The sequence below is a fragment of the Tupaia chinensis genome, unplaced genomic scaffold (genome assembly GCF_000334495.1).
Source record: "Tupaia chinensis unplaced genomic scaffold, TupChi_1.0 Scaffold147417_1, whole genome shotgun sequence".
NCBI lineage: Eukaryota > Metazoa > Chordata > Mammalia > Scandentia > Tupaiidae > Tupaia > Tupaia belangeri.
This window is the reverse complement of record NW_006207268.1, coordinates 2,534,151-2,561,864: the sequence shown is the minus strand read 5'-3', so window position 1 is coordinate 2,561,864 and position 27,714 is coordinate 2,534,151. Positions and strand designations below refer to the sequence as shown.

At 39.8% G+C, this 27,714-nt stretch overlaps 1 protein-coding gene across 2 annotated transcripts in view; it reads left to right on the top strand.

Annotated features, from left to right (window-relative positions):
* Window positions 1-3,415: 3,415 nt before the first annotated feature.
* CLCA2 (chloride channel accessory 2) overlaps window positions 3,416-27,714 on the top strand; it is a 32,576-nt gene continuing 8,277 nt past the window's right edge. Inside the window, exons 1-13 of one of the 2 annotated variants that reach the window (XM_006169699.2) lie at window positions 3,416-3,473; window positions 4,967-5,058; window positions 6,658-6,878; window positions 7,769-7,906; window positions 10,198-10,348; window positions 11,790-11,898; window positions 13,198-13,357; window positions 15,747-15,974; window positions 18,319-18,549; window positions 19,481-19,658; window positions 21,352-21,458; window positions 23,821-24,045; window positions 26,581-26,851. In XM_006169699.2, the coding sequence (XP_006169761.1) occupies window positions 6,693-6,878; window positions 7,769-7,906; window positions 10,198-10,348; window positions 11,790-11,898; window positions 13,198-13,357; window positions 15,747-15,974; window positions 18,319-18,549; window positions 19,481-19,658; window positions 21,352-21,458; window positions 23,821-24,045; window positions 26,581-26,851 (1,984 nt within the window). In that variant the 5' untranslated portion in view covers window positions 3,416-3,473; window positions 4,967-5,058; window positions 6,658-6,692. Of the gene's footprint in view, window positions 3,474-4,966; window positions 5,059-6,654; window positions 6,879-7,768; window positions 7,907-10,197; window positions 10,349-11,789; window positions 11,899-13,197; window positions 13,358-15,746; window positions 15,975-18,318; window positions 18,550-19,480; window positions 19,659-21,351; window positions 21,459-23,820; window positions 24,046-26,580; window positions 26,852-27,714 lie in introns of both variants that reach the window. The other variant, XM_006169697.2, reaches the window with a different exon arrangement.

Below are 27,714 nucleotides of genomic sequence, written 5' to 3'. Positions count from 1 at the left end.
GTGTGTGTGTGTGCATGCCCAAAATCCAAGAGGAGAAAGGAGAAGAAGGGATTGTGGCATGGCCCTCCCCCTTGAGGTGGTTTCTTGCTTTCTGTATCTCTGTCCTCTCTGTCTCAGGAAAGCGCACACACCCTAAAGCAAAAATCTCTCTCAAAAAAAAAAAAAAAACTTTATGAATGTAATGTAAGCAATTTGAGTCTCATGGCATAAAGATGGTGTGCAGTAAGAGAAGAGGCACTATTTTATTATTCTTTGAAACCCTACTAATATAACCAGAAATTAATTTCACAGTTACCAATCTATATAAAGAAACTTCAGAATGTGATGGACCTCCAGGTGCCAAATATGAAGAAATATTCATAGGAATAAGATGTAGGTTTTTGGACACAGAAGCTTAATAATGCAGGATACAATTAGGAAAATGCCAGAGTCAAAACATTTATGGTCTAGTACCATTTTAAGAAAAGCTTTACGGGGCCAGCAGGTGGCTTGGTGGTTAAGGGTGCTAGACTCCCACATGGCTGACTATCATTCAAGTCCTGGACCTGGAAGCTTTCTTTCTCTCTTTCACTCTATCCCTCTCTGGTCAAACTGAAATAAATGAATGAATAAATAAAGTTAAATAATTTTAAAAGAAGAAAAGCTTTAACATATTAAATGATTAGCTTTGCTTGCTTTCTTTCTCTCTTTTTTTCCCTTATTAAAATAGTCTATAGTCTACTTAGAATGGATGTTTTCCAGTAGACTTTTTCTCTTCTAGCTTAAATTTAACAAAATCTTTTGTGTGTGTGTGTGTGTGTGTGTGTGTGTGTGTGCAAGAGACTATCACTTGGTCAAAATACTGTCTAAGGGCAGAAAATAATATAAATTTGTTCCTCAATCTATTATGTAGTTTACATATTAAACCATTTCATGTACATGTTTCCAAACATGGATTAGCTCTTTTTAGAAACATCGATGCTATTTTCTAAATTGCCTTTATTAGTTATAATAGTTTTGACTAGAAGTAAAAGGATACCCAACTATGTATAAAGATAAAGTATGGCATAAAGGAGTGGCCATAAAAACACATCCTTCATTCAATGTTTTCCTCTTGAGTCTGGAACAAAACACAGGCTTTTTCCATAGGATGTAAAATATGTCAAAGGCTACACAGACTGCCTCTTTCTGGTGCAAGGGCTGTAAGAGAATCCCTGAATATTTCCTATGAACCCTTCTGATACAGGGGCTACTCCAAGTATTGCCAAGGACCTCAGCTTCACAAAGAAACTTCCAATGTGTATTTTATATATCGATCACATTGAGTTTAATATACATTATTAATGTTTACCATAATGATCTTTTGGTTCTTTATGGATAGTCCTCACTCATTAAAGATGGTATTGATTGAGCTGAAATGAGCAATTCCCTATTAATTCATAATTCATCTTCCAGTAGTAGTTATAAAACAAAGGCTGCATTAGTCATAAATTAATTTATATTTATAAGTTGATGGAAGCTTAATAGACATTTGGAAAATTGGTCTTGCTGTGACCCACTGAATCAGAATCTGTATTTGAACATGTGATTCTTAGGTCCGATACGATTTAGAAAGCTCTGTTCTAAATAGCTTCTGGTGCACTGTGGAAGAGGGGTCTCTCTGAGTAGTTCTGTGTGCTGGGAATTTTATCTGGAAATCCAGAGCCCCAGACACCTGCACCCAAAAGACAGAAGAGGGAGCTCTAATCCCCAAGTTCCTAGATCTTTCAACTGATTGGAGTTGCTTCCTGTTCTTGGCAAGGCTGGTGGGTGAAATGGCTTATTAGGAGCAACACGCGGAGAGGAAGGAGAACCTTCTCTGTGGAGTTGGGGGCAGCAGAGCCCTAGGGTCTCAGTGGCATATTGAGGCTGGAGTCAGAGCAGGAAGGAAAGAAAAGGGGATACTAGGAAAGAATGGAGTCAGGATCTTGTGTTTCCATTTCCGTGTACCATTTTCTGAGCTTCCTGAGGGTGTTTTTTATCTCTTAAAAGATTCCCTCACATATCTGCTTTCTCATTTATTCTACTCTGACACATAACAATAGTCATAATGATGATATCCTTACTCCACATGATGTTATATTTTATCTGGTACCTAATAGATATAACAATATTTTATAAAAAGCAGTTTTATGTCTGTTTTGCACATGAGAGATATCTCATACCCTTTCTCCTGTTTACTTTGTTGGGTTGTCATTAACAGTAGGCCCAGCTGCAGCGGTGCAGGTGGTAGGATGCGCTTGGCCACGCTGGAGTCCAGATGCAGCAATGTGCACCTGTGATCCTAGCTCACTGGGAGGCTGGAGCAGGGGGTTTCAGGATGGGGAAACCCTATCAAAAATATCTGTCTCCTCCCCCTGGCCCCTTCCTCCTCTCATTGAAAAATAAGAAAAGGAAAAAAGAAAAAAAATAGGATACGGGAGATATGAAATGTACATCTTAGCAAACTCTGTTTTTTAAAAACAATTCTTAGTCTTCACAAATTGTCTCATCTCCATTTTTATTTAGTTCATAAGATCAGATAAACTAAACTGGCCCACAAGCTTTGTAGCCCAAACACACAGTGGACTATAATTTCTTTTTAAAAATGGGATTGCTAAAACAAAAGCCTGGAAGGACATAACCTAAAACTTTGTATGAGGCCTCAAGATGTCCAATCTTCTGACTACTCTGATATCGACTGGACATTTTATTCACTGTAGCCATGAATGAAATGAGTCTGTACCAGCAGACTCGATAAAAAGAAATAGACAGGCCCTTCTGGGACCAAGCAAACTGCCGATTCGAGACAATGAACAAAGATGTGCTTTAGATTCTTCAGTTGCTAAAACTGAATAACGTGTTTTCTTGACAGGAGATAAAAACAGAGCAGATTCCTAGAATTTATGTAACAAGGAAATAAACACAATTATGTTCTTATTTTTCTTCCCTTCAGGTATATCTTACTTCTGAGATATCATAAAATCTGTGGATGTGACTAGTAACACTTTTTTTAATGAAAGGACAGATTGAGCATTTTGATGACTGAATGACACTTTATCAGAGGACAAGGCTCTGCTCAGGAGTGACTTTCTGTTAATTCGGTGAAGTTAGTTTTCTCAGCTTTTTAGTTTTGTCACCTGTAGGGTCAGCCTGGTGAGAGAAGGCAGTACAAAAAGATCAGTTGGCTTGGCTCCAGGGCTGGTTGCTGATAGTAAAAAGGGTTCCGGAACATAGATGGAAAAAAGGTGGTGAGAAAAGGTGTTCAGGAATGAACAGAATTCCCAAATTCCCACAGTTGGCAACCGAGAGTCTTCTAAGGGACAAATGATGAATGTGGAATCTAATCAAGAGACCAGACCTAGCGACTGGGTTCCAGAATCCAGAGGCAAAAGGGCAGATAGAAATGATGTCATACCTAGATTCTCGGCCAAGACTAAGCACAGCCTGGCTGTGCCGTTCAAGTTTTAACCCAGGTGAGGGTAGACAGCAGGCACATGCCAGTCTGTATTATCCACCCCTACATCCTAAAGGAGTGATGGTAATTTGATAAAAACAAGTGGAGAGGGTTGAATGTCAGTCCTCAGTTGTCCCCTTTGTAAGTATATATGGTAGCCACAAGGAACTCTTCCCTGACTGGTGGAAAAAAGCTACTTTTACAGTGTGCTTACAAGTTTAATTTTTGAGCATATTTCTTTGCTGGTGAGAATTTTTTTTTCTTAAAATCCCAAGAGATTGGCATAAGAAAATAAGCTGCCAAGGAAGGTTGAAACGAAGCATATTGTTCTGCTTAATGAGTCACGATTACAGGCAAAGCCTGTGGAGCAGCCACACCTCTGGCCTTCCACTCCAAAGACATAGTGTGCGTGCACGGAAAAAACCATAACTAGGAATCGCCTTGAGAAGACAAGGTGGCTGAGCTGAGCTGCCGAGAGAGCACCTTTGGCCCGTGACTTTCCATTTTCCCCACATACCCAGGGAATCCTGATAGCCCCGGCTGGCAAGAGGAAGCTCTAGAGCAGAAGAGATGCCTTGTAGGGAACAAAGCTGGGAGATGGAAACATTTTCAAACTAAAACCAGGCCTCTTCGGTGATCTGGCCTTTATTTCCTTCTCCTGACTCCATTTATTCCTTCATTCAACAGAGAGTTTACCGAGCTAGATGCTTAGGAAACACTGAAGAAAAGTAGACACGGTTCCTTCTCTCACGTAGTCTACGGCTGGAAGCTGAAAGTCAATGACAGAATGTATTGATAGCTGTGACTTTGTGACCATGACCATGCTTTAACGGACAGTTATGTGATATTTTAGAAGCATGCCAGAGAGGGATCTGACAGAGAAGGAGCTCAGGCCAGCTGTTCGGGACAGAGCTGGAATTGAAGGGAAAAGAAGCAAGAGAAGAAGAGGTTCCAAGTGGAGGGACAGCAAGGGGAAAATTCCCCTCAGGGTTCCTCAGCATCGGAGCTCTTATGCTTCAGCTCTTGGTTCTCCGGGCTTGTAGTCCTTCACCTCCAGGCTTTTGTTCTTCAGCCTCCTTCCTGCCCTCATCCACTCCATCTTGGTTAGCTCCCACTCATCCTTTTTGTCTCAACATAGATGACCCTATCTTTGTAGAATCTTCCCTGCAGTCTCCTCCGGAGCCTGGTTTGGATGTTCCCCAATGGACTGCAGTTCCCTCCAGTGCGTATCCTTTCATAACGAATCATCATCCCTGTTAGGCTGTGAGATTCTTGGGGACAGGAATTGAACCTTGTTCACTGATATTCCCAGTACCTATCACAGTGCATTGAGTAATGAGCAAGAAATACTTGTGAGAGGAAGGAAAAAAAGGGTTATATGATGGTAGTAATAATGACATGTGTTATGTGTTTTTTATGATATGCTCAGTAATATTCTTAGCCCTTGAACTATTAATTATACTTCTTTAACAAACCCATGAGGTAGAGATTACTATTTTCTCCATTTTATAGGACCTGTTTAAGTCTCAGCTTCTCATTTGCAAAATGAAGACTGTAATAATACTTCATAAAAGGAGGATTATAATGAAGTAAAGTGCTGCATGGTAAGTGCTGGTTAAATATTGCCTATCATTGTGAATTTTTTGCTAGGGCAAGAACAGGCCCAAAGCCCTGGGTCTGGAGGGTCCAACCTTAGAAGGAGGAGGAATGACATTACACTGACCCTGAGGATGGCCAGGGGAGTAGAAAGAAGACTTAGTGTTGGTGAAATCCCCGTTGAGGAGAGGAGTAAGTCCTTCCCTCCGCTCCCTAGCACCCCTCAGAAATGGGACCACAGCAAGGAGGAGTGTCCACAGGATCAAAGTCTCAACACGTGCTTGCTGTGGACCCTAACCCAGTATACCTTTTCCTTCAGTTTTAGGCTTAGTTTCACAATAACTGTCACTGAATGTGAAGTTCTTATACACAGAGATGGGAGAGAAAGAGTGATCCCAGAAAAATTTGGAAACTGAGGGAAAATAGTATCATGAAAAATAATGGAATCTGGAGTCCATTGGTTTCATTCCAGCACTATGATATTTCCAACCATGAACAACTTATTTAGTTTTCTTAGCCTTAGTTTTATCACCCATAAAATACTCATAATAAAACTTGTCACTGAAGCATTAGTTTTTTTTTTCCTCCTTTGGCTAATTTCTATCATTTGAGCCTCTGTAACCTGCTTTGAAACATGGTAGTAAAAATTATGTGAATCAGAGAATTGATATTTAAATGAGTTAACTTGTAAACTTTAAAGAATTATATAATTATAAGATATTATTAATCAGTCCTAATATATGAAGGTACTTCAAAATATCAATTGAAAATGGGATTAAATTGAGTTTAGTGCAAATGATAACATGCATTTTGCATGAACTTTTGAAAGATTCCCTCATTGTATTTGTGAAGCCTACTTTATACTAGATCCTAGTTACTGGAGAAATAGAAAATGAGCAGACCCATCCCCTCAGGAGAGAGACACTGAAAGAGAAATTTTTTCTTCTCCCTGGGGTAGAGAGAAAAGGCAGTGAGGACAAAGAGAGGGCCTTTGTGCCCTGGACTGGCATCCCAGTTCCTGGTTCTTGGCCATGCCTGGGATATCTGATACCTTTCTCTCGCTATCAGCTGAGAGATTGCCCAGTCTAGCTGACCCAGGGCTCTAGGAACAGGGCTGCAGGATGGCTTTGCAAATCTTCAAAATAAGCAAGCAAAGGAATCTTACAACAAACCAAAAAGTACTTGACTACAGAAGGGAAGGAGTTGCACAGACTGATAGAGGAGGTTGTCAAGGACAAAGGAAAGAAAAATCTCTATAGATTTCTGTATTGCAGACAGAACAATCCAGACACTGATTTCCAGCACAGCCAGTCTGTCTCCTGCTTTTATCCTCCTCTTGTCTTATTCCCTCTTCCTTCTGAGAAGATATAAAATGAGTACAGGACAGGAGGTCTCTTGCCCAACTATGATTCAGGAGGAAGCTCAGCCACAGAACAGGCAAGTGTGGCATTGCCTGGAGAAAAAGGGCTTGTAGAGGCAGATCTCAGACAGATCCACCCCAGAGTTTTCAAAGAGGCACCTCCTTCATCACTCAGTCTAAGACCTTCTAAGTTCAGGAAGAAAGCATCTGCTTCTGCATTGACAACCTGGTACAATGTTCCCAGCAGGTCCAGTGTGAGTGAACTGGAGGCATCTCTGCAACATGACCCACAGGGATAATGCAGGTCCTGTTTACAGCCTGCACTCTGTGATTCTCCTGGTAGCCCTGAGTCCAGAGCTCCTACGCCTGGGAGCCGGAGTACAACTACAAGACAATGGATATGATGACTTACTTGTTGCAATTAATCCTCAGGTTCCTGAGGATCGCAATCTCATTCCAAACATTAAGGTGAGTGGCAACTATGAAATCAATATCGCTATTTCATTAGATCAAACTTGTAGCCTTCTGTTAAAAACCAACATCTTTGCCTGGTTTGTATTCAAGCTCAAGCAGTAGAGAGAACTACTTAAAATAGCATCAAAAGTTATGATTATGGCCAAGTTAGTTTGTCGAAATCTGTAAAGTCTCAGCTCAGAGTGTTGATCAAGCCTTCTTTTTTGGTATTGTTGTTGGTAAGTACTAATTTTAGCTTTTCTGTTTTCCTACATGACTTCTATGAGGCCAGCAACTTTAGTAAAACAACAACTCATGTGGCAACAAAGACTGGATGTTTGATGAATAAACATACTAGTGCTTATTAAAATCGTGTTGCATTCCATCCTGAGGGTACACATTCTCAGAGAGAAAGGGTGAGAGTCTGTGTCACATGTCAAAAAGCAAAATTATTTCTTGTCACTTAAATGTTCTGTAAGGAAATCAACTATTGTGACTTTAAAATGGCAAGGGAGGATCATAGCTGTATTACTCCAGAACCTTCCTTTGGTATTGCTTTAGTGAAATCATTATTGTCAGAAGGTATGGTCTTGAGCATGCCCACAGGTATGACATGAAAAGGCTTTGTTTGGTAAAATCTCAAAAGCCTTTCAGAAACTGGGGAAGTTATGAAGGCCAGCTCAGATACGTAGTTAGTGTCCTAAAATGTCCTTCTGATAACCATTTGAAAAAATTTTTTTAAACTTGGTTTCTAAGTTTTTCTAAAATACAATGCTTTCCCTAAAAGAAATAAGTGCCTCAAAAATATTTTCAATAGCTATTACTGTTTATTTAAGTACAACTAGAAAACCAGAACATACAGGATTTTTAACTGATAAAATATACTTATTTTTGTTTGGTTATAGGAAATGATAACTGAAGCTTCATTTTACCTATTCAATGCCACCAAAAGAAGAGTGTTTTTTAGAAATATAAAGATTTTAATACCTTCCACATGGAAAGCTAATAATTACAGCAAAGTAAAACAAGAATCATATGAAAAGGTAAGAATTCAGGATTTTGTTAAATGATCTTAATTCGAGATGAGTTAAGCAAAATGCTATTGCCCAAACAGAACTCAGAAAATCTCTTTATTTTATAACTTACAAAGCTCTTTCTGAAATGTTTGGTTGAGAACCCAGAACTAGCTCTATCTGTGGATGAGCTGTGAAGGGAACCAGTTCAGTTATGACTGTCTTCATTCCCATCCTGTCAGGGGCAATAAATATGCATGTCCAGACAAACCTAAGCCACCTACGCATGTACAAATATGACTTCTTCTGATGCGGTGGTGTAAATACGAAGAATTTCACAGTAGCTCAAGTCCAGATGCTGCTCTTTTAGGAGAATAGGAGATAAGAAGGAAGACAAGAAGAATGTGGGTGGGGGTGGGTGCGAGAGTGGCTACCTTTTCTTTTCCAAACAAGGATTTAACCTTGGGGACTCTCAGAAGTTGGGGATTGTGGTGAAGCACCCAGGATGTGTGGTGTGTACTGGTATGCACACTATAAACAAATGTTAGATAAGTCTGGCAAGTGACTGACATCACTGTGACAAGAGCCTATCACGGCTACCAGAAGGGACGAGAGCGGAGGCATTGAGAAGAACCAGCTCAGGGCGTCAACAATGGAATGCGTTTGTAAGTACGGCTCTAACAGATCCACTCAGACATGTGATCCAGCTTCCTCCTTTCTTTATTTTTATCATTTAGTATGAAATTTCCTAAGATTAACAAAAAAATTCTTAGCACACCTTTTACGTTATTCTCTTACAAATCGAATATACATAGCAATCTAGATAGGTATCCCAGTGTCCTGAAGAAGCTAAAGACGCTCTTAAAAGCAGTTGATTTATAACCAGATGAAAGCGTTTGACAAGGCTTGCTCATGGAAATAAGATAGGTAGGGGAACTGGCATAAATTGGGAAGAAAGTTATTGTTTAAGTTTCAACTAAGTGCCAGGCATTTCATATATATCGCTTAATTTGTATATATCCTAAATTCAGTTGCTGTTACCACACATTAGGAAACTGAGGCTCAAATAAGACATGGACTTTTCCCCAAGTCAAGCAGCTAGTAAATTACAGGGGCACAATTTCAATGTCTACGGATTCCTAGCCCACGGTCTTTGCACTAAGCTATGCTGTCTCTAACTGTCCGTAGAGTTGCAGTAATGAATTTGGCCTTCAGAAGATCGAAGACGTGTTAGAGAAAACCAATACCAAAACCAGGTTGCCAAAAGTAGTACTCCTGGTCCTAATAAATGGAAAATGAATAAGTAAAAAAAAAAAAAAAAAAAAGTGAGAATAAGACTGAACAAAAAGATCAAAGGAAAAAATAGTCACTGAACCTGTTCATATCGCTGTTGGAGACCCAGACCTTTAACCCCCAATGTCAATAAGCCAACACTCAGTGAATAATCTTTAAGTACAGGGGCTGGACTCTGGAGAAGACGCAGGACAGGCAATGTAGTTCCTACCCTTGTGAATCTACAGTCTGATGTAGGTAGGAATCAGAGGGGGGAGGGAAAAGTTAGGAAAGGTAGTTTAAGAGCTTAATGACTGTAGTCTACAAGGTATAGTGTGACCCCAATCTCATGCAGAGTACTCTTTCCTTTTTGCTTCAGGACAAATTTCCAGACACAGGAGTGAGGTTTTGCCCAAGTGGAACTTTCCGAGGGCACATGCTCTCTTTTGCCTTTTTTGTATGCACTGCTTTGTAATCCCCTTGACTTGAATTCTTATTTCTAAAAACAAATGCTAATTATTATACAAGTAATTTTTGTCAGCATCTAGCCTTGAGTGTATTTTAAACTCCATCTACAAGGTGGGGTTTTCTTTTTTTTTGGTTTTTGCCATAGGGTGTGTATGCTCACCAGGAAGAGAGAAAGAGAGGGAATGTGTATGCTCACCAGGAAGAGAGAAAGAGAGAAAGGGAGGCAGGGAAAGGGAAAGTGAGAAATCTCCCCTCCGGGGGGCGATGGCCATGCCACAATCCCTTCTCCTCCATTCTCCTCCTGGGATTTGGGGCACGCACTCACACATGCCCAGCATGTCTCAGGCTTCCAGGTCCAGGATTCAAACCATGTATGAGTCCAGCACCTTAACTGCTACATCACCTGCTGGCCCCCAAGGTGGGTATTGTTAAAATCTGTTTTTAAATTGGGGAGTAATTACATGCAGTAAAATGCCTACATCTTAACTATAGAGTTCAACGTGCTTTAACCAATGTATACATTGTGTCGCCAACATCCCAGTTGAGCTAGAGAGTATTACAAGGCATGTCTTTTGATTTAGGCAAATATCTTAGTGACTGACTGGTATGGAGGCCATGGAGATGATCCTTACACCCTACAATACAGAGGGTGTGGAGAAGAGGGGAAATACATTCACTTTACGCCCAACTTCCTACTAAACGATAACTTAACAGCTGGCTACGGATCACGAGGTGAGTGGGATCAATCAAACAATAGCCATTGGGATGAGTGGCCTACAGCAGAAAAGATCAGCTGCTCCAGGGATGACTATCCCCATCTTAACTTTAAAATTTTGATTTAACATACAGTAGTGCCTTTCAAATGGTATTTTAATTTTTCCTCATTTAAATCTATGATTTTGTTATCATCTATGTAGTTAGCAGATAGTGGAACATTTTTCCCCCTGGTAACCATGAGGTGCTGATAATCTCTGCACAAACCTGTGACTTCATCAGCATTTCTATATTCCATGAGTAGGCACAAACTTTTCCTGAGCACATTTAGCCTAGATTGTTCCCCTCCCTTTCTTTGTTCCAAGAGCCAAAATTACACAATATGCCACAGCCTGAGTCAACTCAGCAAATACCTCCTGAGTTCCCAGAACCTAAAATAACTTAGAGAAAAAAAAAAAAAAATTAAATGTATGATTTAGGAGGGAGTTCCTCTGGAAAGCTCCTATCAGAAAGTTAGTTTGATCTACGGGATCAGCAGTTAGCGTAATGGCTATGTCTCTGGACTCCCACGTAGTCGACCATGGTTCGCGTCCTGGACTCGGTGTCTTAAAACTCGCACCGGGTGCGTGTGCGTGCGTGCCCAAGATCCTAGGAGGAGAATGGAGGAGAAGGGGTTGCAGCGTGGCCATCCCCCCTGGGGGGTGATTTCTCGCTTTCTGTCTTTCTGTCTCTCTGGCGAGTGCACAGGCCCTATAGCAAAAACCTCTCCAAAAAAAAAAAAAAAGAAAGTTAGTTTGATCTGAACTTTGAAGGAAGTGCAAGGTTTAGAGAAGTAGAAGATAGAGGATTTGATACTAAATATGGAGGGTGCTAGGCTGTGAGTTAGAAATAAAAACATGAAGAAACAGGGATGAAGTAGAAACAAAGTACTATCCAAGCTGGAGAGGAGGTTGTATGGTTTCCAATTTTGCTCATTACCTCCTTCCTGGCCCTGCTGTTTTAATAACTGTTCAAGAGAGAATAATCTGTAAGAAAAAATTCAGGCATGCTCAGATGGCATATGCTGAAGATTAGGGAAGATTCCTTTGCTTGTCTGAATATGCCTCTTTCGCTTTCCCCATTCCTTGAACCATGTGCAGTTAAGTAGAGACCTGTTTGACAACTTCACTGGGGAAATGAGAGGATGTGGGAATCTTCACGAGCTTCAGATAGATATGCATCGAGCTAATCACCGGTTAGCATCTACCGGACCAAATGGATTTTCATACTGCCCCTTTATGATGACAGGGAGTGGAGTAGGAGGTGAGAAAGAAGTAAAGAGGAGGAAAGCAGGAGAGAGGATTGGACTTTAACTCTTTAGGTAACTGTTCATAGTCAAGTGATGTTACATCTCTGCTGATAAGCAAGGCCCATCACTGAGCTCCTAGGAGCTCAAAAGCAAATGCTCTCTTTTCCACAGGCAGAGTGTTTGTCCATGAGTGGGCTCATCTGCGTTGGGGTGTGTTTGATGAATATAACAATGACAAACCTTTCTACATAGATGGACAAAATCAAATTAAAGCAACAAGGTTGGTACTTTTTCTCATGTTTGTAATTTATTATTTATTTGACTCTAAAATTGTTTATGATGACAGCAAAAACTTATTCCCATAAAATTCTTTCATTCAGTTTCTAAATTGCATGGTATTAAAAATAATGATTAAAGACTGGACCATCAGGTAGCATGGAGATTAAAGCAATGGATCCCACATGGCCACATCTATGGTTAAAGTCCTCTACACTGTGACTCAAAAATCACACTGGGTGCATATGCATGCATGCCCACAATCGTGAGAGGAGACTGGAGAAGGAATTGTTCCATGGTCATTCACCCAAGAGGTGATTTCTCACTTTCCCTCTCTGTCTCTCTCCTGCAAGCACATACACCCTATAGGAAAAAAAAATTTTACAAAAGAAGAAAGAAAGAGAGAGAAAGAAAAATTGGTAAATATATGCTTCAGATAAAATAAAAATTTATATTCTTATACACTTAGCTATCTTGCTCCCATGCTATCTTTGGCATTCCCTTTCATCACCTTGAGATAAACTTTTTGAGTCATTTTTTGGTTTATTTTCTCAGTATTCTCTCAGGAAAATTCACAGAAATATATATTTTTCCTCACTTTAAAAAAAAAATTGCAGAGTTTTCCATTTTGTGGACGTACCATAATTTATTCAACCAGTACTCTCTTTTTGGATATACAGTTTATTCCCAATCTTTTCATATTATCAGTAATACTACAGGTCACAACTTTATACATATGTCACTTCTCATGTATGCATATATCTCATGTATTATATATCTACTGAATTCTTCCAGGAATTACTAGGTCAAATGGTACCCTCAACTGTAATTTTGGTAGGTATTAATTTCTTTCTTTCCTAAAGTAACACTGTTTTTTCACACCCACTGACAACATTTAGGATCACTTGTTAGGAATGAACCCTCTTAAATATCACCATTATATGTTTATTCTCTCCCTGATATCCAGTGCAAACGAGTTCAAAAGACTCAGCAATAACTGGGAACGCTGCCTCTCATGTGCCTCCTGGGGCCTTCCAAGGCTAGTCTGCAGTTCATGCTATCCTTTGCTTTGACCCTGCTTAGTTGTTAAAGCCTTTGGCAATACAGAACCTCTTGCCAAGATCAAAGGCTTTGTCAAGTGTATTTATAAACAATAAACTTCTTGATTAGAGCAAATATTAAATGTTTTATGTGTATTTAGCAAGCCACAATCCTTGAATCAAATAATTATATAACTTACTCTAGAGGAAATGCAAGTATTTCACAAATAGACCCAATTCCCAGTTTTTCTTTCCATTTTTAGGTGTTCATCTGATATCACAGGAATTTTCGTGTGTGAAAAAGGTCTTTGCCCGCAAGAAAACTGTATTATTAGTAAACTTTTCCAGGAAGGATGCACATTTATCTATGATAGTGACCAAAATGCAACTGCATCAATCATGTTCATGCAAAGCTTGTCTTCTGTAAGTATGACCTTGGAATGACAAATGGCTTTAAGATTCCATTTTTCCCCCAAGACAGACTAATCTCTTTCAAGTCTTTGAACTATAAAACAATTAAGATTTCATACACTTTAGAGTTTGGGGAACTTTAGAGTTCATCTAGTTCTTAATTCTACAGGTGTAAAAAATTAAGGCCCTTAGGATGATCACCAAAAAGAGATTCTTTTAGGAAAGATAATTTGCTTTCTTGAGAAGGTGATTTAACAAAAGAACTCGAGACCACAAAATAAATTGCTACCATGGTGATATTCATGTATCCTTTCATTAGAAAGATTATTGGGTTAATGAGAGTGATAGAGCATGATTATATTTCTCTTATTTGAGGTAGTAAATCACTCTATGTTTTAATCGCATTTCCTAATTCTCCTCCCATCTTTTGCACAGTCTAGAACACCTTAAAAACAAAGGTGAGGTATCACCAGGGGAAGTCAACTGACCTTCATCTCTGCAGGTTCTGAAGCCTGACAAGATACTAGTGCATTCATCAAGAATGCCATTTTCACACAAATTTAAAGAATACTTAACTGTCACAGGGATCTCATACTTACCACCTCTGGTCAGTTTATTTCCTCTTAGAATAAAGCAGCAGGAAACAGCCAAATTCTCACCAGAAACCTGCTCTGAGAACCTAGAATCAGAAAGGAATAAGGTGGTTCAGGGCTGTTCTGGCATCAGCCTTCAGGACCCTATCTATCTATCCAGCTTCACAGAATCTTGAAAGTCACACCTTTGGGTCATCTCCTTAGGGAGCTGGGAGTACTGCAGGCACATGTCTCTGTGGAGTTCTGCCTGTTTTCATAGTTCCACACTCCTCAGGTTGATGCATTTATTTATCTTGTTCGTGACATAGAGTGTGTGTGTGTGCGAGGGAGAGAGAGAAGCACCCTCAGCAGGACCTCCTGGTGCTGTGATTCACATGTGTCCAGTTGTTTTCAAGCCCACCCAGAAATCTGAACACATCAGCCATGTGACTTCCAACACTGCAGTTTGGTATATACCAACTGTGCCATGAGACTGGGCCCACATCCCTTTGTTTGCTTATTATTTTTTTTTTGATAATTTTTTGTTCAGTCAGATTTTAGTTAAGGTTAGAAGTCATTTTATAACTATGAAGTGATTTTTTTAGATTTCTTGTCCCACCCATTATGATTTTAATTTAAAGCTTTAATATATGAGGTCGACCTATATCGATGTATTTTATCCATGTGACTAGGTTCTATCTTTCTGATTTTTTTAAAGAGGTTTTTGCTATAGGGCACGTGCGCTCGCCAGACAGACAGAGAGAGACAGAGAGATAGAAAGCGAGAAATCACCCCCCGGGGGGATGGCCACACCGCAATCCCTTCTCCTCCTTTCTCCTCTTGGGATCTTGGGCACGCATGCACACATACCCAGCGTGAGTTTTAAGTCAACGGGTCTGGGACTGGAACCACGGTCTACTACGTGGGAGTCCAGCAACATAGCCATTACGCTAATTGCTGGTCCCTATCTTTCTGATTCTTTGGAAGACTAATTCGTTAATATCCAATCAGGAAAGTTTCACAATCCCCTAATAATAGTCATGAACTATAGAGAAGAGAACTAAACAGAACAAAAACAAGTTCTACTTTTGCCCCCCTCCCCTACTGAGAAATGCATGTCCTTAAGCAGTTATTAACCTTCCAAAGCTTCAGCTTCTCCTGTGAAATGTGATACAGGATTAGAGAGTTTATGAGAATTCTTTTAGGTCTAAGCTCCCACGGCTCTGTTAGCAGGAAGTATCGAGTCCTGGTAGGAACCAAGCTACTGAGAATAGGTGGTGATTTATTACTTTGCAAAGCCTTGAGGAATCTACCTTCAAGTGGTGCTGACATAGGTCTAGTAGGATTAAATTAATCATATTCATATTTCCAAATCAAGCTGGAGGAAAGGCCAGGAAGTAGATTTGTTTTCCTCCTTTATTCTATTCTCACAGAGGTCAATATTTGAGCTAGATCAATATATGTTGACTGATCAATAAACAAAGGTATGGTGGTCATGTCATATTCTAAAGAATAGGCTAATCAAGATAACGTCTCCTGGAGTGTTTCTCAATGCAGTATCATGCTAAGGAAGAATGTAAATATGTTTTTTTAAGACTAAGATATGTATACATGATCTGCTCTCTGTTAACTAAACACAAATAAAGTTCCATAGAAATTATTCTCATACCGCAAGGTACTAATGTTTCAAGCAAAGGGGGCCAAGGCTTATTTATAAATTTGTCTTTCTTTAAGGAAAGAAGGACATTACTGAAGCACTGAGGATGAGAGGCATGTCTGGTACAAAATGAGTACTTTTATTCTCTGATAGACTCTGTTTCTTTTCCCAGGTGGTTGAATTCTGTAATGCAAGTAACCACAACCAAGAAGCTCCAAACCTACAGAATCAAATGTGCAGCCTCAGAAGTGCTTGGGATGTAATCACAGACTCGGCTGATTTTAATCACAGCCTTCCCATGAATGGGACTGAGCTTCCACCTCCTCCCATATTCTCGCTCATACAGGCTGGCCTCAAAGTGGTCTGTTTAGTGTTGGATGTGTCCACCAAGATGGCGGAGGTAACATTCTAAACCAAAATAACCATGAACCATTTAACTTCTTTTTTTTTTATGTTTACTTATTTATTTCTTCCATGAGACAGAGAGAGAGTGAGAGACAGTCACCTCTGACAAGGTCTTCATGCCATACTCCATCCCGAGTCTCGGCCAGCACAGATCACAGGCACGTACATGCCTAATGTACTCAGGGAGGTCTTGGAATGCAAACCTAGGCTCTTTCCTGCATTAGTCTGGTTGCACAACCACTGCACCACCACCTGTCCCCCATTTATCATGTTTTTCCTGTCAGCTTTTTTATTCTTCTTACTTTTGGGGGAAAAGGTGGAGGTAGAAGGCGGGGGGGGGAGAATGTTTGGAATAATCAAAGACATCTTATTTTCTTGGGAATAAGAAGAATATATTCAGAATATGGCCCAGAAGTTGAGATAAATTAAATGAAATCCACAGATAATTCCTAAGCATAATTTTTGCAATGAATTTCCAGCCAAGCCTCTTTTCCAAAACTCTGACTTATAATGTGAAGGTCCTGTGTGGCCACATTCTGGTAAGCATCTTGATGGAGGCAGTAGACTGTAATTTGCTGTGATCATGCGTATCCATCATGTTTATATTTTCCACATCATTGTATACAGAAGACTCTCTCTCAGTCACCTGGTGATCTAACAGACTCCAGAAGTCCACTCTCGAAAACGCTGGGTCTTAGAGAGTGATTAAAGACAATCTCTGGGTCAAGCAGAAGTGCTTTATGTCCTGGCTCATTTGCTTACTGTCTGTGCAATGAACAGCAAGAAGCCCCCTCTGCAGCAATTTTCTCATCTATAGAATAGGAACAATAATACTTGCTTTCATGACAGTCAACTCTTAAATGTTTTAAGAAAATTGCAAGCCATTTACCGAACACAGTTATCATTAAAAATTAAACTATGTAAATGTACACTTAAATAAAATGTAGTAAAACAGATATATTGAATGTTCAACATTTATCACTTCCCAACCTTTTTTTTTTTTTTTTTTTACTGGTTTTTAACTTTTTTCTATGCCAAGGGTCAGCAAACCATGACCCATTACCTGATTTTGCATACCTCATAAGCTAAGATTGGGTTTACATTTTAAATGGTTAAGAAAGCAAGTCAAGAGAATAATACAGCATGACATATGAAAATCATATGAAGTGCAAATGTCAGTGTTTATTGGTACACAGAGGCTTTCTTTGTTTACAGATTATCTACGGCCACTTCAGTGCTACAGTAGGGGAGTTGACTAGTTGCAACAGAAACATGATGGCCCCCATATCCTAAACTATTTAAAGCCAACGAATTTAAAGTGTGTTTTAGCTGTGGGACATTAAATCAGTAGTTGTTTCCTAAGAAATTCACAGTGGGTTTGGCCATGAGGGAAGACATCTGGGCTGGAGACAGAGGTCACAGTCCCTGAACAGGGAGTCACTGAAGTGCAGCTGCTGCTCGTTTCTCTCCTCCCACAGCATTCAAAACAAGGGACCCTAAGGAATTAATCAGTAAACTCACCCGCCCCAAACTGAGCACTAATATTGTGTTATACTTGGCTAATACCTCATGGTGTAACTGTCAAATACTCAGCTAATCCTCGCAGTTCAGTTTCAGTGAGGAAGGAAGATATTATTATCCCCACTTTACAGATGAAGTACCCCATCTAAGAGGACCACAGAGGCCAGCAGAAGGTAGTCCCGGGACAGATCCTGGGTCCTCTGACTGCTGTTCCTCTCTACCATGAGGTCTCTTTGCAATGTTTCTTCTTACACAAACTGAATTTTAAAGGAAGCAGTTACAAACCTAGTCTCAAATTAGTTTCATGGATTTTTAAATTCTGGGTAAGAGTGAAATAGTGGTGATATGTGTTCTTAATTATGAAAGGCTTGCTTGGGGCAGAGTTCCAAACCACTTCTCCTTCCCCCAAAAGTGCATATTTTTGAGCCTGCAATTAACCAAACAGTACTCTAGCATAATGTCATTCTTCATAACTGAAAATAGTCATCTGATGTCTCTAAAGAATTAGCAGAGGGGACCAGCAGATGATTACATCACTGGACTCCCACATAGTCAACTGTGGTTCGAGTTCTGGACCCAGTGGCTTAAAACTCACGCTGAACATGTGTGTGTGCATGCCCAAAATCCCAGTGGGTGATTGCTCGCTTTCTCTCTGTCTCTCTGTCTGCGTCAAGTGCACATGCCCTATAGCAAAAAATCTCTCTTAAAAAAAAAGAAAAAAGAATTATAGTTATTTGCTAGAGGAGTTAAGTAGTCACACTTGTGTCTATAAACCAAATGTTGCTACCTGTTTTTGTTTATTTCCTTTGGGGACATAGGCTGATAGACTCCTTCGACTTCAACAAGCGGCTGAATTTTACCTGATGGAGATTGTTGAAATTCATACCTTTGTAGGCATTGTCAGTTTCAATAGTAAAGGAGAAATCAGATCGCAGCTATACCAAATAAACAGCGAAGATGACCGAAAACTGCTAGTTTCATATCTGCCCACCACTGTGTCAACTGAAGCAGAAACCAGTGTCTGCTCAGGGCTGAAGAAAGGATTTGAGGTACAGCAGAGCATTCACAGACGTGGATCACTGTCACGTTCCTCCCGTTTTGTATGAGGTTGCCTCCAACGAGACGCAATCTGTTACAGTGTGGTCAGAACTCCCTCCGCTTGGGGCAGGAATGGTGGATTCTCTTCAAACTCAGGGACCCTGTCTTGTTCTTCATAGTATGGCCTGTGCCTAGCAAAGAACCTGGCATGTAATAGTTGCTTATAAATGCTTGCTGAAGGAAGGAATAAATAAATGCACACAGTGGCCAAAGCTGGGGGACTTATCCATCATTTGGGGACTTTCTAAACTGTCCCAATCCATCCTGGGACTGTCCCAGCTGTGGCCATTGATATCTTTGGACTTTCTAGTTAAAATCAGCATATCTGGCTTTTGCCTTAAGTCTTACTAGACCTCAAGCATATGAAAGTCAATTAAAGCCAGAGGTGTGTTTCAACCCTAGCTGCCCATTGAAATCATCAGGGGATTAAAAAACCTACTGATGCCTGACTCTCCCCAATGATTCTGATTTAATTGAGCTGGGGTATGGTCTGGCCTAGATGTTTTTTTAAAGCTCCCTCATCTGATTCTGATGTGTAGCCAGGGCTAAGAATCACCAGTCCAGTTCCTCTTATTGGTCAGTGGCTGGATCTCAGAGGCAAGGCTCTCACACGGTAATGTACACCATATCCACTCTGATGGGCATCTTTCTAAACTATGGGCACATCATGGAAAAGTCCCTGCCCACAAGCAAACCAGCAATGGCATGCAGAGGGACAGGAGCTGTGAAGGGGGATGGTGAAGACTGAAAGGGGATGGACAGAGGTGTGGGGAGCTACAGAGGACCTTGAAGAACAAATGCTTCAGGTGGGGAGTTTGGAATGAGAGTGACTAGGACACTTTGAACTGCATTTCCTGCAAATGACTGGTGCTCTGTGTTCAGGTGGTTGAGAAGTTGAACGGGAAAGCTGACGGCTCTGTAATGGTGTTAGTGACTGGGGGAGAGGACGAGCATGTTGGCCACTGCTTACTCACTGTGCTCAGCAGTGGTTCCACTATCCACTCCATCGCCATGGGCCCCTCTGCAGCTGAAAGCCTGGAGGAATTGTCACATCTTACGGGTAACATAGTTCTCAAAACTTATCTTTTGAGTCTTTTACCTTAAATATTTAAAGCATAACCACAAATCTCAGATTATGGCTTCATTGAAAAATTATTGGATTGTTGAAAAAGTCTTGACTATTTTTCTGGTTATCCATGAAAAAAAATGCATCATGACTTCCCCAACAGCCCAATAGATATCGTTCTCTCTCTCTCTCTCTTTTTTTTTTTATATAGAGAGATATTTTGCTGTAGGGCACATGGGCTCACCAGAAAGACAGAGAGAAAGAGACAGAAAGCGAGAAATCACCCCTCCCCCCCAGGAGGATGGCCATGCTGCAATCCCTTCTTCTCCATTCTCCTCTTGGGATTTTGGGCATGCACACACATGTACCTGGCGTGAATTTGAAGCTGCAGGTCTGGGACTTGAACCATGGTTGACCATGTAGGAGTCCAGCAATATAACCATTATGTCATCTACTGGTTCCCCAGTAATTGTTTTCTTAAAAACACACATATACAAATCATTGCTGAAATCTGTAATTTTTTTTTCCCTAGAAGGTCCTAATTGAATATATCCAATGAAAATAATCTTATCATTTCTTTGTTAAACCAGCCTGAGCATGTATAATCATGGAACTAAAAAATGTGTTTAAGCTTTAAATGCACTGGGAACAGCAGATGGTGTAATGGTTATATCACTGGACCCCACATAGTTGACCATGGTTCAAGTCCTAGACCTGGTGACTTAAAACATGGTGGGCATGTGTGCATGCATGCCAAAAATCCCAAGAGAATAGATGAGAAGGGATTGCAGTGTGGCCATCCCACCTGGGGGGTGATTTCTTACTTTCTGTCTCTCTGGCCAGTGCATGTGAGCTATAGCAAAAATCTCTCTTAAAAAAAAAAAAGATTAAATGCACTAACATCTATGATAAAGACACACATAGTATTGCAAGATAGTACTTTTATAATTATTATTATTGCTATAAATAAGGCATAGGGCTAGCCCATAGTACCGCAGTTAGAAGATACTGAATCCTACATGGTTGAACAGGGTTCAACTCCTAACCCCATCAACTTTATACTGGGTATGGGTGCATGTGCCTGGCATGCCGACAGGATGGAGAATTGTAGGAAAAATTATTGTGGCATGAACAGGCCCCATTGGGGGTGTTTTCTCTCTCTTTTAATTTGTTTTTCACTCTCTCCTCCCTTCAATAGACACACATGACCTCTAGCATAAAAATAAAAATCAGGTACAGAATAATTTCATCTTATATTCCTTATATTCAATTAAAAAAACTAGGTATGCTGATTTGAAAAGTGAAAGTTAGGTATCTATGAGTTATTTTTGAAAAGTGTTTTTTTTTCAGAATGTAAATGTAAATACATAGCAATGTAAGTAGATAGTTATTCACCTAAATTATCTAGGAATTCTCCTAATCACAAGACTTCAATAAATATTTAATGAGTTCTTAAGTACTGGACAGAATTCTAGGCTCTGACATACAGCCATGACCAGAACAGACAAAACCACCCTGTGGGCCACTACCACGCATCACATGGGGTGTCATGCGCAGAAAGTCAAGCACCGCTCCTGCTTCCCCAAACTAACACTCGAATGCAAAGGAAGTTTGTTGGAAAAGACATTTTATTTTGTGTTCAATTTTATTCATTTTAAATACTTCACATCTGAATCATGTATTTCAGGAGGTTTAAAGTTCTTCGCTCCAGACCATCCGAACTCCAATAGCGTGATTGACGCTTTTAGTAGAATTCCCTCTGGAACTGGAGACATTTTTCAACAACATCTTCAGGTCAGAATTTTTAAAATGTTATCTTTATAGATGGGGAGAAGGAAGGGGGAAGGAAGCAAGGGAGATACTCATAGATGACTGTGCTAACTGCGTCTTTAACCTTATTTGAATACAGACAGTCCATGCGGAAGGGTTCTGATGAGCATCTCGGCCTTTCCAGAGGCAGGTTTCAATTCTACCCGATGCCTGTACTTCTCGGTTCTAGGAGCCGTTGTCTGTAATTTCTACCTCGGTTTTTCAAGATCTGTGAAGAGAGTTTGTTCCTTCCTTGTGGCTCAAAACGTAGATAGAGGTTGGGGTGGAGTGGAGGCAGGGCCCAGAAAAAAAATAAGAACCCTGCATTTACTTTAGTTTCATGGTAACTTTCCATCAGTTAAAATTCATTTTACTTGTGTTTCTTTAACATCTCTGAAGCACCTCTCTAAGATGAGTATCAACTATTTCATTAAATTCTAAAAAGTTCTAAAGATCTCTCCAACTACTACACTTTACTTGATTTTACTCATAAAGCTTCATTTTCAGAAGGGCTTTTTTTCCCAAGTACTTTAAGGATATTTTGAACATAACTGAATAATATTGCAAACAAATTTCACCTGCAGTTTCCTCACAGATGGTAAGTGAACCTGCCAAGGTAATGGCTCGATGTGAACAATGCAGGCAGTAAATTAGTATTAGGAAATATTTAACAGGAAGATGATATAGGTTAAATGTACACAGTAAAGGCAATAACCACTATCCTATCATTAGAAGTTAAAAAAAATGGGAATTATAAATGGTGATATGTTTCACAGATTAAATTATAAGTAACTCTTCTGCAGATAATGCTCAATGATCTTTATATCTTTGTGGTTTTTCTCTTCGGAATTGAAGCAAACGTTTAGGGACCAGAACATGGTGCAGTGGTAGCACAATACTCTGCAAGGCTGACCCACATCCAGAAACCTTCCTGAACATGCTAGGCACACATGTGCCTCTGATCCAGGGCTGGCTATAGCTGGGGTGGATCTTAGCATGAAGACCACACTGGGCATCTGTCTCTGTCTCTTTCACTAACAGAAGAAAGGAATAAATAAACTTTAAAAAAACAAAACCAAAACATCCCAAATGTTTTTAAAAAGTAAAAACCAAATTTACATAAAATATCACTCATATGGGCTCAAATTGGCTACCTCTCCGAGTTTTCATATGTCATTAGCCCACTAGACTGAGAGATGAGCCACGTCTAAATCCCCTTCAGTGGCCCGGGGCCCAGCACAGAATGTGGAACAGTGGTCAGTAGTCCACAGGCATTTGTTCAGTTGATTTGAACAGATAACCCACAACGTCCTTGCTGTCATCCACCAATATAATTTTACATGCTTTGCAGATTTGAGCCACTTTATGAGAAGTGGCTAATGTGTTTATTTAATGAACATACATTTTCAAAGTTACTTACTGATTTGTGTCCATTGCAAATCTACAATAATTAAATGCAGGAGTCCTAGTATCAGCCCACCTGAGTTTTTTCTTAGCTTCTCATTGTTCAGTGTCGTTGGACAAATTACTTCTCTAAAGTAAGTCTTCTCATCTAAAAACTGTGGATAGCAATAGTATTTATCTCAGGTTTTTATAAGGCTCAAGTAAGATAATATATGTGAAGCATTTCACACAGTCCCAAGAATACATATGTACTCTGTACTTGTTACACATACGTGGACACACATGGCTTACTGTGAATGGCTAAGTTTTTTCTAATGTACCAAATACTCCCAAAATCCAACTTCTTATTTCTGGTTAAAATATGTAAAATTATTAGAGAAATTACATACAAATTAAAACAGCTTTAATACATTCACAAACGAAATGGTTTAAAAGCTTGCTTTCATAATTGTTGATCTGAGGTCATGTTGATTTGTATGAGGTAATAGAAGAATAGCTAAAATCTCTTTATAAAGAATAATGAGGTATGGGGCTGGCAGATGGCACGGTGATTAAGGCACTAGACTTCTACATGGCCAATTGCGATTCGAGTCCCAGACCTGGCAGTCTGCTTTCTCACTTTCTCTATTTGTCTCTCTCCGGTGAGTGCACAAGCCCTATAGAAAATGTTAATAATAATAATAAATAAAATTAAATATCTAATCTTTTAAAAATGAGATAATACTTGTATTAAGTATAACAGAGTATTTTATAACTACCATACTTATATATAATATTTTTGCTTTAGTAATGCACTTTTATATAAGAAATAATTTATATGAATATAGAAACTGTCAAAATCAAACAATTTTTATTTTTGCTGATTTATTTTTTATTTGTCCCAAAGAAAAAAAGGAATGATTATGCATGCACTAGAAACTCACATATATATTCTCTTTAACAGCTTGAAAGTATGGGTGAAAATGTTAAACCTCACCACCAGCTGAAAAACACTGTGACTGTGGATAACAGTGTGGGCAATGACACTATCTTTCTAGTAACATGGCAAACCAGTGGTCCCCCTGAGATTGTATTACTGGATCCTAATGGAAGAAAATACTACACAAATAATTTTATCACCAATCTAGCTTTTCAAACTGCTAGCCTTCGGATTCCAGGAACTGCCACAGTAAGTGTTCAAGTTTGTTCATAATGACAAAATTTAGCCAAGAATGTGACTTTCAATGGAATCACATGATTGTTGCAGTGTGTAAAAGAAATCTTGTTCTGATATATTTTTAAATCTATGAAGACACTGGAAATGTAAAAAATCGTGGAGGAAAAATTAAGGTATATTTAAAACTTTAAATACCTGATACCAAAGGCTTTTGGTTTCTACAATGGAAGTCAGTATTTCTACTAGTGGTTTTTTTCCTAGCCTACATCTTTCTTTACCTAATTCATATATACATACTCATCTATATTCTTAGGGAAAAGTCTCCACCTAAAATTTATAACATACGTACAAATGATATGCATGGTTTTGAGCACCTGCTATGTGCTAGATCATGTTCTAGGTACTTTACAATAAAATGTCATGATAAGGGTAAGCACAGGGTACTATTAGAGCATATGTACAGGAGGACAAGAAGGGTTCCTGAAAGTAAAGACACTGAAATGGAAACATGGGGATGCAGACCAGAAGGTGTGAATAATATGCTGGGCAAAGGAAATAGCACATAGAAAGGCTCAGAGAGAAAGAACATGACCATCCATAGAAGTGTGAGAGTTCAGTGTGGATGAGGTACAGAGTGGCATCCAACACGGGATTCAAGGTGAAGGAAGGAGAGGGAGTATTGGGACTAGTCAAATACACAGCAGTCACATCAGCAAGGTCTTTGTGTGACAGCAAAGGGTGTAGGGGCTTGAATCCTCAAGGTAAGAGGGAACCACTAAAGGTTCTTGGCAGGGCTGTGACTTGATCAGGTTTGCCTAAATCCAGTGCCTCCTCATGCCCTAACCCCCAGCCACATCGCCATGATTGTGGACCGCCTCTTACTTGGCCATCTTGACTCAGAACTGTCATTCCCTCCCACCTATTCTTCACTCTTCAAAAGAGCGAGCCTTCTGAAGCACAAATCTGATCTACCTGGTTCCTGTTCAAAACTCTTTGGGGTTTTCAGGCTAAAATCCAAGCGGTTCCAGTAGGCCCTTCATGCTCTGGCTTCTACCCAAGTTTATTTCTTAACTCTTCTCCCTGAAACTCTATACTCTGCTCCTACTGAAGCTTTCTCCAAATTCATTGTGTTCTTTCCACACCTGCACAGGTGGCCAGGGACACTTTACCTATTTCTTTTTTTTGGAAAGGTTTTTGCTATAGGGCGCATGTGCTCACCAGAAAGACAGAGAGACAGAAAGTGAGAAATCACCCCCCTGCACCCACCAAGGGGGATGGCCACACCACAATCTCTTCTCCTCCATTCTCCTCTCAGGATCTTGGACATGCATGTACACACGCCCAACAGGAGCTTAAGCCACCAGGTCTGGGACTTGAACCACAGTCGACTACATGGGAGTCCAGCAACATAGCCATTACGCCAACTGCTGATCCCCACTTTATCTATTTCTTGCTCCCTTTATGTGACCTCTTAGTGTGGATTAGGTGCTTTGTATCAAAACACTAAGTACACCCAATGAGAAGTTTTTGATGTGGAAAATAATATACCTGATACTAATGTTATGATTCCAAAAAAGAAGGAGAGATATTTATAGATAATCTTCATGCTTGAAAATGATTTCATTGGAAAGTGGCAAAGTACATGAGTCCCAGTAAAGAAGGCTGGGTAGGACATGGTGGCATCTTAAGTCCATCCTACGTCATACCTAAACCTATTGCTTTCTGCTTTTCCTCCTGCTCCATTGAGTTCCTCCTGTTGTTTCTAGAGTTATATAAGGAAGTAAGAGCAGCAAGAGTCAGGAAAAAAATCAATTTATGTGTAGCTTAAGCAAAAAAGAAATTTTTGCTACAGTCTAGCTTCAGCTTTTTTCCTTTAGACTGCCTTTTGCAGGTTTCTCCCTGGCAGTCTAGATAGGCAAGTGATTAGTTAGCAGCGTTTCCATAAATTACTCAACACAGATATTGTGCAATCCTGACCTATAAAAATAGTAGATCTTTTTCTTGGTCTCTCATAATGCATGTGGTTTTTGTTGCTTGAGATTTCTGCATATGGGGAGTTGAGAGGAAAGGAGGAAAGAAAGATATTGTTGCCTTGCAGTCCAGGGTGTCCGGATAAATGATAACGGTACACCTAATTTGATATAATGTTCCCAAGTTATAAAAAAGAATAAAACGATGAACTTCCTTTTGGGTAAAGGGGCTCAGATTAATAATTGCAAAGTACTTTGAAGCTGGACACTTTCTACGTTCTAAAAATGTTAGTCACACACTTCTCCACAAATAAATGCACGGTATAATTCCCTAAAGAGTAACCCAACAATGAAAAGAGACTTATGCTATGAAAATCATGTATTTAGTCATCGTTTAACCACTATTGCATTTCCTGACAATCGGTTATAGTATTTTTAATGTAATATGAATAAAATCAGAGCAAAAAGAAAGAAAAGAAAAGAAAAAACCCTAGGGGCTTAGATATATACTTTCAAATTAAGGACTGATTTTTTTTTCCATTCATACTTTACAAGACAAAAAGTCTTTGTTTTACAGCCTGGGCACTGGACTTACACACTGAACAATACTCACCATTCCCTCCAAGCCTTGAAAATGACAGTGACCTCTCGAGCTTCTAGCTTAGCTCTACCCCCAGCCACTGTGGAAACCTTTGTGGAAAGAGACAGCACCCATTTTCCCCATCCTGTAATGATTTATGCAAATGTGAGAAAGGGGTTTTATCCCATTCTTAATGCCACGGTAACTGCTACGATTGAGACCAAGACTGGAGATCCTGTTGTGCTGAAACTTTCTGATGATGGAGCAGGTAACTAAGAGTATCATGTTTTTAATGTCTCAAGATCTGTCAGGTCAGTGTATGGTGGTGTCAATGCTAAGCTTATCTGTTAAGATTCCTCCAATTATTTTTCTCACCCCATCATATCAGATTCTCATACTCTCAGAATCACTGACATATTGAGTAGCTACAAGTTGACTTGGTAAAGAGTCCCCATAAGGCTCCTCAGAGCACCATACCAGAGAAAAATGTTAGCATTTGTCACCCTGTTCTTAGTTTCCATTTGACCAGTGTTACTGGCCATGCACACACAGTGAGGTCACCCAGAAACAGGCTTATAGGTCCTCATGAAATGTCTATATTTCTTAAGAGTCCCAGCTTTACTTTACTGAAATATTGGGTTGTTAGTAAAGTCCATGACACATTTTTGCATAGAAAAAATACATCATTATTTTCCCAACAATTCAATAATTAGATTGGACAATTGAAATAGCAAAAGAAAGCCTAAGAAGGGAGATACAGTGACAGTTAACTCATTTTTTTCCCTTCAGATGTGATTTAAAGAGAAAATTGGACATTGAACTTATGACCCACTTCGTGACCCTAGACTACTCTTTGGCCAAGTAGCTGGGTTGGTGAAAGGACATGGCCTATCTCTAGCACACCCAGTGCGTTTTTTATGTGATTTGGTCCCAAGAAGACCAGGATAGAGATTTCCGTAGCACTCAGAATACAAAGTAAAACAAAACAAAAATCCTACTTCAAAGTTCTCACTCCGAGTTGAGAGCCTGGTTATATTAACACATTACACACAGCCCAACATCAGGCCTGGCAAGCAGCAGCACTTGGATTCTTTCTCGCTAACGTTTTTGACTTTTAAAACAAACTCCTTT